A 12,125-nucleotide genomic window follows, 5' to 3' on the forward strand; every position below is an offset into this window, starting at 1 on the left:
GATGTAATAACGTTTATCAAAGGCGAGCAGTACATACCACAAATATTTGATATCAAAAGGAGGGAAATGTTTATTTCTATCCCCAGGTAATTCACCTTTTTGGAAGAAGGTGTTTCAACAAATACCGGTAATTGATCATGCGATGACGGCATGTCTGTAGAATCTAAATTCCGTAATATATGTCAAATAGTCACGACAAGTGTATGGATAATTTATTGGAAGGGATTTCCGTTTTGAAAGGTGCAAGAATCATGTTCCACATGTTTTAAATGTATTTGGTATCGCCCACCTTAAAACAGAATGTTGTGCGAACACAACTTTGTGTTTCCGAAGCGGTCAACATGAACCAATGTAGCTGAAATTTCTTTGCCCACATCCACGAACCTAATACGACACAGAAGATTGTTAGATATAACACTTATCGCTTAATTAATCGTGGACAAACCATGAGCACATACACAAATAAGTGCTGCTATTGATTGCATTGATTATCATTTCTAAGCGATGTAAATAATCCCTTAAAAGCTTGCTGTCAACCTAAACCCTTCTGCGGAGAGTCCGCACAATAGGAACATAAATAACAAAAATATAATATATATATATAATATGATACGCATGCATATTAATTTCACCATATTTCATCATATTATGTAATCTAATTCGTAATTTTGTACATATTCGGACATATTTTCCGTTGTATCTCATCCCGGGACAACTTATGCCTGTTTAAATCCAATGAGTCGTTTCTCCCAACCGAAGCCTGGTAACTTCCCATGGCGAAACCTAGAAACTAATCCCAGATAAATAACGTTATGTGTATTTCTTAATTCATCCCGTGTCTCACCACAAAATAAATAGCTGATAAAAAAAAGTTCTTGGTTGACAGGAAATATAAAAACCAAGGATAGATCTGACGTTATAAAGTTGCCATGTGTGCTGACCCATTCGATTTCATGTGACGTTTACTACGGAATTTCAACGGAAATGACAATTCCATAGACAAGCCTCACATCCCAATTAACCACAAAATTTTACCTATGCGACTGAAGCAGGCTCACGACACATGTGCCTGAATATGCCATTTAATTCGCCGATTTTCATCAGCGTAAGCCGTTACGAGGACAGAAACGTAGGTCAAATACATTTTTGTTTAATGACAGAAGCAATTACTTAATCCCAGCTGAAATCACAATGCGAAGGTCGTTTTATCGTACAACAAATACACACCATAAAATGTTTTTTTGCTGAAACTGTAATGCTGAAAAATAAAATAGCGACAATGGGTGATAAAGTCTTCATGACAAAGCAAATCCTGCCAGGGAAAGTTTAAAACATATTTTACACCCAAACTCACCCGGGAGTTTACGGTAACTCTTGGTAAATCTTGGTAACGAAGCAAATAAGAAATGTTTGTACCTCACAGTTATTTACTATTGTTTTGTGGCCCATTTCTTTAAGTTAGTTAAACATCATAAAATATTTTACAACCTGAAGGAAATACTAAACAGTATATTTGCGAATAAAGACAGAAAGGGGAATGGCGAAAGCGTGCGTTTATCATCTTGTTTATTATTGTATGCCTGCTTCCGCAGTCAGGAAGTTTATTTTTTACACTTTAAAAAAACTTACTGTTATGTTTTTTTTTGCCATTCATGGCGTTTGGATGCAAAATTCTCTATTTCCATACCCTGACTCTCAACTTTTACAACCTGACTACAAAGAAATAACGTATTTCTTATAAACTCTTTACGAAATCTTGAATTCTAACGTTCTCTGTCTATGCAAATGCAACGCATAATTAATCCATTACGATTAACGAATATGCAAAATGGGTTTGATTGCCAAATGATATATTGACCTGACTATTTTATAATTGGGAAATACTTCATGCCCAAAATAGACTGATTTGATCGCGTGAGACAAATTTAGGTAATTTGGTAATCGTGCGAGAGGAGCTTTCTCAAATCTTGCATGATATCACTTTAAAACGCAGCAAACTTGATTTGCATGTCATATCAATAGCACTTCGTTCGATTTGAAATATGTATACTTCATTTAGAGACATCTCAAACATTTGGTATCCATAGCGGTACTTCCGTGGTGTATGTACCAGGGGAGGGTTAGGCCATAATTTTATTCCGATTTTCCGATTTCCGTTCTATTACAAGTTCGGGTACTGTCTGTGTTAGCTAAGTGAATATACCCTCAGCCCATAGGCTTCCGTCTCTTTACACAGCTTGATGTAAAAGAAGCGAACAAAATTAGTTACCTCCATATTGGGACACACACTTCTGGAACGCCTCTATAGCAATACAAGATTATTAATATTTCGTCGTTACAACACGAGGTGTGATTGGACATTTCAAATTGGAGCCAAATATATATAATTTATATTTGTTATCGCATGATCGATACGTCAATATCACATACTACTCGGTATTATTGCTCATATTTGCTATTTATTGACAAAATAATGAGTATAAGTAATATAAAAAAACAAAAACAAACAGTATTCACTGAATACATGTATATGTACTGGTAGGTAATAAGCTATTTTTAACTTCAATAATGCTCGACTAAAAAGAGCAAATTATATATCTCTGTCCTTTGATGAGTTTACGAAATTGCTATCGATAAAATGTAACGAATCATAATTTAAAATTTTTCAATTTCAATTCTTACTATTTTAATGTTTTTCTCTAAACGGACAGGAAGCAACAGTTGCTTTTCCGCATTCTTTTATTGTCGTTTATTTGGTGGGTCTTTCATATCAACTGGTGCTGCAGATGGTTTTGGTAATTCACAAAGTTTTGATGAATTCTTTTTCGTGACAATTCTTGCTTCACACTTGCTGTCGTATTTTTTGTAGCACGATGTTGGAATATTGACAATAACAGGCCCTTTTCTGAAAAAAAGAATTATAATTATTCTGGAAATATATAGGAAAAGGATTCGCCATATTTTATGACAACAAAGATAATTATCGTCAACCAAACATATCTACAGGGCATTATAAACAACAGCAACAAACGAGATTTAATAAAAATCTAAGGAAATCAAAGTCCCGGTTCGACACGTATACTCACGTTTTGAAAAATCAAAACCGCTAAAACAGAATACATAAGTTTACCCTATTTTTGAATATAGCATGTACCCAAGTTAGGAAATTCGTTACCCAAGACTATAGATAAACTATATCGAGATGTTATGCAATCATAGATTCAAATATTCCGCTTTTATTATCTATTTCGAATGATTTCTCGCAATTAATGTGATAAGATGAAGTCAGTCAAGTCACCATAATATAATTTTGTATGAAGAAGAGCTTTTAAATTCATGTCGTATTTTCAATAGGATATTAATTTATAGAAAATGATATTTCATGTTGTTTCAGATATTCATGTCAAAAGCGATAAATAGAAGATAATTTTTAAATTTCATAATCTTCAACACCTGATATTTGTGTTCTAGGAAATTTTCCCATAAAATAACAGAATACTTTGTTCTAACCTTTGGCAACAGTATGACTCTTTCTCGGTGTACAGGTAATGAACAAATTTCATAGGAGGAAATTCATATTTCTTTTTCCTGTTGTTGAAAATTGGTTCAGGTTCATCTCCGCATTCAATATTTTTTGCTTCAGATTTTGTCAATTCGATTTCCTCGTCTCGAATAATCACAGTCATGTTTTTACGATTTCGAACTGATCGAAGTTTTGATTCTTCGTGATAAATTCGGCCGAGTATTCCTTTCTTTTTATGTGGAGCGTCATTGGCTTTATCAACAACTATGCAGGATTGCTAAAATTTTACAAAAGTTTGGTTAAAAATTTGTTCTAAACTTTTTATATGTTACAGTTAACAAGCATTTTCCGGCGAGCCTAATCGTGTTCAATATTTAGTTGCTACGGGCTCGTAATTTGATAAAAATTTTGCATTTGTCTCTTGGTAAATCATATGCCAAATCACGGCCTGGCGTTTGATTACCGTTTAATTCCCGGTATGGGAACAGTTAACCAGTCGTTCGCTTCGGATGCATGGGCTTCAACCGATCGACGCCAGTGTTTTCCTAGCGCACGATATGTAATCAATTTTTGTTGTTTTGTGTCAGTCTTAGTTATTTTTTTTCTTCTAAAACTTCTTGCTAAATCCTGAAATAATTACAAAATGTTTAAACAACAATACCGTATGTTTCTTCACTAAACCGCATAAGCACATTGTGCAGGTATCAGTTTTTTTGTTAACATTTATCCAATAATCCTCTGCTAGTCTGGATTTCCTTTTCCGAGTTTTTCCACATCCATTTCTTGTATAACATTCTTCGTCTTCTGCCGCATAAGCCAAAGTTAACAAAAGTCCAATAATGATACAAAAAGCGAACTTCATCCTGTACTTTGGAATTATGATAATGATTGGATTAACTGTTCAGTGTAAAAAGTTGCAATCATTACGATAAGTCCTGCTAGTTTTATTCAGCGTACCTTTGAAAGGAAAGCAGCTTCGTCTATAGTAATGAAGAGGATCGGGAAACGTTACACCGAATTGCATATGAGAACCAATGGGCTATGCTTCCAAAATAGAAAAATGTGGAAATCGGACGAAAACATTTTTTATTTAACTTAAATTCATCAATTAATATTGAAATTTAGTATTTCGTTGTAAAAAGGGGAGCTCAGTGTGTGCACCTGAAGTAGAAGCCAATAGGTTGTAGCTAATATAAATAATATATACGTCGCTTATGCAACCCTAATTTGAATCAAACAAAATGTATTCTATAGTGGGTGAACTACATATAGCATGCAGTAGGCATATCTGCATCATTTGGAAAATAATTCAGTTCACTGGCTATAAAACTATTTCTAGTCTTTGCATGGACGTATTGACAAAAAGATTCTGAACTTCTACAGACTTTACTCAACTTAAAATGAATGAAATTCTATTTTGAAATTTTTATATATAGAAAAAAAGAAAAAATGCTAAGTAGGTACATTAGAGTAGGAACGCTTTATTGAATTGCGTTTTTCGCGATACTCGTAAAAATGACGAAAACGTATGCAAATCGAAATGCCCAAAGCAGTGGTCGGCGGCAAACTTTATGTACTCGCGGGACAAATATATACATTTCCACTGGCGTGCGGGCGCATTAATTTCCACCTGCGAACAATTGCCGCATTTACCTTCAAATTATGGCCACAGTGAGGCGTGTATGTTGCGCTTTTTAATATATATATTATCAAACAAAACAGTAGCAATACGTCATCCAAATGACGATCTGAGTAGCGAGTACGAAATGTTCAACATTGAATTCCTTAATAACCGCGATGCTGACTTGCAAACTGGTTTTGAAATGCGCAAAAAAAAAAATTTCTTCCAAGCACGGTCCTCATCTCAAACTTCCCTCCGTTCCCGGGCGTTTTTATATTTTCAAAATTCAAAATAAATTCGATCTCTAATTACAACCAACATCAAGTAAAGCACAGAGCCTACAATTGACGCTACTTACTACAAAAAAACGCTTTACATCAGCACTTGTTACCACCATGTACATCCGTGTGACTACAATTATATTATATTTATATATGATCAAATTTTTGTTTTATGCATTATAAGTCGGGACGTTTGAGGGCCGCAAAAAATTAGACCACAGTTTGCCGACCCCTGGCCTAGAGCAATCATTGAAGCATCAAAACGGGTTTGCTGTTCCATGATTTTTGGCCCATCACTATAGGATAAATTGCCAAAATATTTTTCTCGGATTTGTCTCGATGTGAAAAAAAACAAAGAGCAATTTCAATGGAAACATTTTCTAGTGCTAGTATAGTAATTAGTGCTTAGTATTGTTTTAAAAATACCAGTATCGTTTCATTATAAGTTGAGATAAGTTGTAAACAAAGAACTCGTTCACGTAAAAAACTCATTTATATCTGAACACTAAATACTCGTTATTTACCATAAAAAGAACAATATAATTATTGAGAAACATTGGATTGAAGAATTTTATTAGTATGAGAGGTTCTTTCATCAATATTATAAAGGTATTCAATTGTTACTAAAAGCGAAGTCGTATATATTATGCCCGCCTATAGGCTTAAGGTTTGCGTGACAATTATGAGCCATGAATGACTACTTTTTCAATCCAAAACCTTATCTTACTAAGAGTAATGAGTAGAAAATATAGCTGTAATTCATGACCCAGTTTCTTACTGTTTATTATGTGTGATTTTTATAAACAAAGCCTGTTTTTAGTAAAAGTGTGGAAAATTATATAAAAATGTACTTATTGTCTTTTACCAAATAAACGCAAAACCAATATCATATTTTAATTAAATACATTACAAGCTGATGATTTATTAATCGACCGCGAAGGAGTTGTTAGCTGTATATTACCAATGCATTGACGTAACTCTCTGCATTAATATAGGCGTTGCCTTTAAAAATCGGAAATGTTTAAAATTTGTCAAAACTTATTACACAAAGCTCCTATTATGAAATATTTATAACGATTAACGCCACTCATATTTAGTTAACTGAAAAGCCGATTTCAAATAATATACTGATATTTATGATTTATTACAAACAAATTGAAAATTTAACTAGTATAACTGGGTTACTTTAAAAAATTTCGATCAGATTTAATTTTTATTGATCGGGTTCACATTTTGGGTCTAAGAACTGACTATACGAATCTAAAATTACAATACGAAACCTGCCGAAACGCATTTTTATTCGAAGTTACGGATGTGTCAAAATTTTAAAATAGAATAACATTCAGCATTTTTTGTGGTCTGTGCGTATAAAAGTGACGAAATTGTAAAATTAACAAAAATCGTTTGTTTGCTCAATGCGAAGTCCGAAACCGATATGCCACACAAATCTAAATTAGTCAAGCTCTTGTTGAGACTCTCAACAATCTAACTGCAAATACAGGCGCTATGCCCACCCCGCGCAACGGTATAAAGCAACGAAGGGTAGTCACTAGTCAGCATCGCGTAACCCAAACTGATAATAACATTAAGTATACAATTGATACAATTTTTTGTTGGTTAAATATAATTGACAAAACGCTGAGTGGTGTATATATATATCCAGCCTCAACTTGTTTCAATTACGCGGTTTTCGTATGTTTATTGCCGATAGCAATCATATTGTGAGCCAGCACTGTATATTTTGCTGCTGACCTCAGTATCACGAATTTTGACGTAAACTGCGGAAAAGTTGAAATATTAATAATGTGTTCGTTAAATGACCTTCCTTTCACGCTTGGGCCTTGAATGGAACACTTCTCTCATTGTGCCCCATTAGTGACTGTATATGCATCTATACGCAAATTTTTTATTGGTTTTGGGGTTTATATAAGAAATGAACCACAACAATAATGAATCAGACAGATAAGCCAAGGTACACGAATTTGACACGCGAAATATCGATATAAATAGCAGCAGAAACCAACGGTGTGCTCCGAGTGTTTATTTGGGCTCTTGTACAACTTGTTGGGACAAATATATAAAAAGACCCATGACAAAAAGTAAAATTACGTAAAAAAACTGAATCCAGGTGCATGAAAAATTGCGCGAAACTGTAATTTGGGCATTCACTGTAAGTTTACTTTCTTAGTATATATCTGAGATAAAATGTTGCACTTTATTAATATTCTCGTAGGTGCGAACAAAATCATGTGATCTTGACGCAAATTACAAACCATGAATAGAATTCTGAGTCGGTGGCATAATTTTGTTTAGAATTTTTTATTATAGCATTTTCTCATTATATAACTAACGGCCTGTTTCATAAAATTTGCGCAATCGCGCTTGTTTTCCAATCAAGTTGACCTGACTGCTCTTAGTTTTCGCCTTGAACGTCGCTTAAAACCGACATTATAACCAATTCATTTAGCATCGTAAGAAATTTATCATTTTATCTTACACATTCAAAGTTTTTTGGATTGTCTCCCGTTCGTGATTGTCAATCAATAAAATCAAATTCAGGAACATTAACGTCTTAAAATAGATAACAGATAAGTCATATTTGATCAATGCATTAATTGAGTGAAGTTGCCTTAAGGACATTCAAAAAAGTTCAAATGAAGATATTTCTTACCAATATTCTAATATGTCACGCGACTTTATTTGTTGCTATAATTAAGTGAGCATATAGATTTCATCACAAAGTACTTGCAGCAAAATTAAATATGTATTGTAGAACGTTGCATTCAATTCGGCTTTGGAACTTTTAAAGAAATATGATCAAAAATTCTGAAATAGTTTTTAAAAAATTTGGACCATGTAAATGTTTTCTTTTTTCCACAAAAAATTATTTTCGTAGTTTCATACTATTGCAGTGCTATGGACAGGCTGCCACCTCAATATTGTGAAATATTTCTTTAAGTCTTGCATCATGTAGTTATGTAATGATGAGTAGTGAAGTAATGTGGGATTGAACAAAGAGTCTAATCTAAACTTTAATTGTCAATTTCGATCAAGATGGTGTGTAAAGCACCTATTGTAAATGACCAAAAGTTGTCGATTAGCCAGTGAGTCATGTTTAAATCGCGATTATTTTCCAAATTTACGGTTTGTATTGAAACATTTGCAGATGTGTAATATCTACCTGTTGTAGTATTAGAACTTACAAATTACATATGGCATTCATTTTCTTTCTACTTAAAGGTTTTAAAGCCTAAAACTAACCAGACGTCAATCTGAAAATGCACATTTAGTCTAATAGCTTGGCATTAGATTACAAGATTTAATTAAAGTTTGAAGTAGAACACACCACTAATTACAGAACTATCTAAATTTAACTTGTAACATTTTGATGTTGAATGACACTAAGCATTTGGGCAATTATCCAAAATGTAATGAATGAACTCTATTATGATCTGTCGTTTGAAAGCTGTAGGTTCAAAGAATTTTCAACACGTTTGTCATGACCACGTTTTAATCTTTGGTAATCGAAATAACCGATTTTTAAAGCAATATTTGGTTAAATCGGACTTGCCATTACCAAAATTAAAATAAAAGTGCACAATTACACCCAAGTTTTCATTTTTATTCGTTTTTGCAAAGTAAACTTTATTGTTTATCGTTACATATTTTAATGCAACGTGTGTGTCTCAATTCAGTTTTAATCAATCAATGTCTCTTATTGCGATAACATAACTCGTGTAACAAAACTCATGTAATGCTTCCCCAGAAAGAAAAAAACGATTGGCTGACCCCTAACTTTTAATGACAAGTCATTTTTTGATAAATTAGTATAAATATATCCTTTCGGAATAATATGCGCCTGAAGACTCCATATTTAAAACCACACGTTATATATTTAGCACACGTTACATGAAATATGCAAAATACCGTAATCAGCAGATTAATTTAAGTAAAATTTCAAAAAGGCGAATCAGAATTCAAAATTAACAAGAGAGCTATGCTCAAATATATGGACACGTAGAGTCACATAATTTTGATGACGTCATAGCAAATAAAAAAAGTAATAGCCTTCTGGAGAAAATTTTTATCTTTAACCACTGAAAATTTCAAAGCAATTGGTCCAGTATTCGAAGAGAAAAGCGATTTCTTCAAAACGTGTTGACGGAGACAAATAATAACAATAACAACAAAATTTTGAAACGATCGTTATGTCCACTACGTGTCCAATAATGTATACTTTAATAGTTTAATTAGAGTTACAAAATCGATTCTGTTATAAACGTTTAAAACGCATTGGTATCAACGACAAATTAAAAACATTCAAAATTCGTTAGCATTTTAGATTGCTGTCACTTGCCGTTCTGCTATTTAATCATCCGCCAGTGTGTTGCTTCATTCAATTTCGGATTCTAATTCTTGTTCCACGCCTGAAAGTGAAAAGAGAAGTTAAACTTTATCGCCGATCGTTGCGAATAAAATAAATATTTACCAGATTATTTGTGACATTAATCACAAGATTTTGTAAAAGTAACAATGGTGCACTGATAAAAGAAACAGTTACTGTCAATAAACATCGAAAACCAATTTAACATTTAATAATATAGTTTATAGACAAATGTTTATTTTGAGAGATCATCTGACAGTATATGTTACGTCATATCATAATTACTTGGATGATATTAATATTAATAATCGTTATTAAGTTTTTTGCAAAACTCAAAACTGCCGATGGCAAGCATCGTTGATGGTTGTCATTTGTCACAATATTTAAAAAAAATGAAAAATGCACTCTCAATTGATCATTGTAAGTATTGGTTCATTTAATGCTTGTTTTTACTTCCTCTAAGTCTTACAACTTATTATTTTTAAATACAAATCAGAAATATGGAAGCCTAAGCAATACCATTTCTGTTGTTAAAATGAAACACTCCACATTTTTCCTCATCCACTCCTGTTGTTTTCAGCAAGGCAGATGTTTGTCATTTTACTGGATGTTATTACCAGAACTATTTCTTTAGATTCAGTTCCTTTGTTCTTAAAACAGTCACATTTTAAAAATAAATGCCAATTAAATCGATTCTAACCCCTGGTTGATAAGACATTCTGCAGCGTTATAAGTACAGTGCTGCGTTTACATAAAAAGTCTGTCAATTACATTAAATTCGTTCAGGATTTGGTATTGAGTTAACTCGGAAATACGGTGTTAATGTAAAATATTGCCCTACGTCCGATATCATAGCCAATAGGCAATTCTGTGAGAATACTCTGATATAACAAGGCCAAAGAGGCCATAACATGTAATTGACATTTGTCGAAAGTAAAGCCAACAAAGTATTATATATACTTTGTCTTATTTTGAATTTAATGAGTGTAAATAAAATAAATGTTTTCAGACGGGCTTGTCATAGTTTAATGATGCTACACCCTGTCAATATACGCCTGCCTAAATATACTTAAGCAGGTGTGTTCAGTATATTTCTAATTTTCCATGACATCATCATTAGGCTGTGTAATAAGGTTATTCTAGATCAGTGGTTCCCAAACTTTTTGGGCCTCGCCCCCTTTTCGGAATTTGTCAAATCTCGCGCCCCACCTAACTAGCTAACAAAAAGCTACAAACGAGAATATCGGTCAAAGATCGAAGACTTATCGATCGAAAGTTATGGGATCCCCCAAAACAGCGCTCTTACTCCACAGTGACACCCTGTGTCCCATCACTAATTAATTAATAACTCGCTAAGTATACGACATAATTCGCCCAAAATCAATAGGCTTCTGGTCCAAGATAAGATGAATGCACATGCGAAATCTAGAACAGATTCAATCTCGCTTTCGTGAGATATCGCGTGCATCTAACAGACATACAGACAGACAAATACCTATCAACATACTTACCGATTAAAATCGAGAAGTAATAACAGAACGTAAGGCGTATGTATGTCTTATTTGAAAAACACGTTGAAATTACGTGGATGCAACGTAAATTTCCAAAATAAAGAAATGTAAATATCCAAAATAAAGAAATGTAAATTTCCAAAATAAAGAAATGTAAATTTCCAAAATAAAGAAATGTAAATATCCAAAATAAGGGGGGCAAAATCAAATCTAACAAATATCCCTATTTCACGAGCCCTCAAAAAATTGTCTACGCCCCCTTGTGGGACGCGCCCCACTGTTTGAGAACCACTGTTCTAGAACGTGAATGAAAGAGTGATTTTATTGGGGAGTACCAATGTTGCATGTAATAAAACTAGTTATGCGTTTAATTGTACCATTTTCTAAATTTGTGAATTTGGTCAAGTGACAGCTATAGCACACAAAAGGGAATACTAAATCTTGAAAAATACCGAGTGAAACAAACCTTTTGTGGACCAAATTTGGAAAAAATTCCCGTTCTTTTGAACTGCATCGGCCGGCGTATCTTCACGTTATATAGAATGTAAAAATTATGTTGAAAATATTTTTATTCTGTAAAATTATAGCTGCTTAAACTAAGCAGGACTAGCTGTGACAGATACGACACCGCCAAGTAATTCCGCTACGCCCCCTTGTGTAAAGTTAATCAGTAATCACACGAAATTTTCTTCTGGACAACTCAAGATTTGTACTGTAACCACGATTCCATTCACGATTCAATTTCTTTCCAAGACGTTATTTTTCAAGCAAGAAACAAAACTCGAACGACAAAGCATACCTCTAT

The 12,125-nt window shown here is 33.4% G+C and overlaps 1 protein-coding gene across 1 annotated transcript; it reads right to left on the minus strand.

The window, feature by feature from the left end:
• Positions 1-2,562: 2,562 nt before the first annotated feature.
• On the minus strand, positions 2,563-4,407 carry LOC120347357 (uncharacterized). The gene is made up of 3 exons (XM_039417290.2): positions 4,185-4,407; positions 3,511-3,800; positions 2,563-2,905 (listed from the first exon to the last, which is right to left on the minus strand). The coding sequence occupies exons 1-3, from the start codon at positions 4,383-4,385 to the stop codon at positions 2,740-2,742; spliced, it is 657 nt and encodes a 218-aa protein (XP_039273224.1). The 5' UTR covers positions 4,386-4,407; the 3' UTR covers positions 2,563-2,739.
• Positions 4,408-12,125: the final 7,718 nt, after the last annotated feature.

The sequence above is a fragment of the Styela clava genome, chromosome 11 (assembly GCF_964204865.1).
Source record: "Styela clava chromosome 11, kaStyClav1.hap1.2, whole genome shotgun sequence".
Taxonomy (NCBI): domain Eukaryota; kingdom Metazoa; phylum Chordata; class Ascidiacea; order Stolidobranchia; family Styelidae; genus Styela; species Styela clava.

What these genes read in the sequence shown, in the direction of transcription:
- LOC120347357 (XM_039417290.2), bottom strand. Translation starts at nt 4,385, where the DNA reads ATGAAGTTCGCTTTTTGTATCATTATTGGACTTTTGTTAACTTTGGCT. An exon ending in GTTTAGTGAAGAAACATACG is followed by an intron (nt 3,801 to 4,184) that starts GTATTGTTGTTT and finishes GTAAAATTTTAG; the next exon opens with CAATCCTGCATAGTTGTTGA. An exon ending in GAGTCATACTGTTGCCAAAG is followed by an intron (nt 2,906 to 3,510) that starts GTTAGAACAAAG and finishes TCTTTTTTTCAG; the next exon opens with AAAAGGGCCTGTTATTGTCA.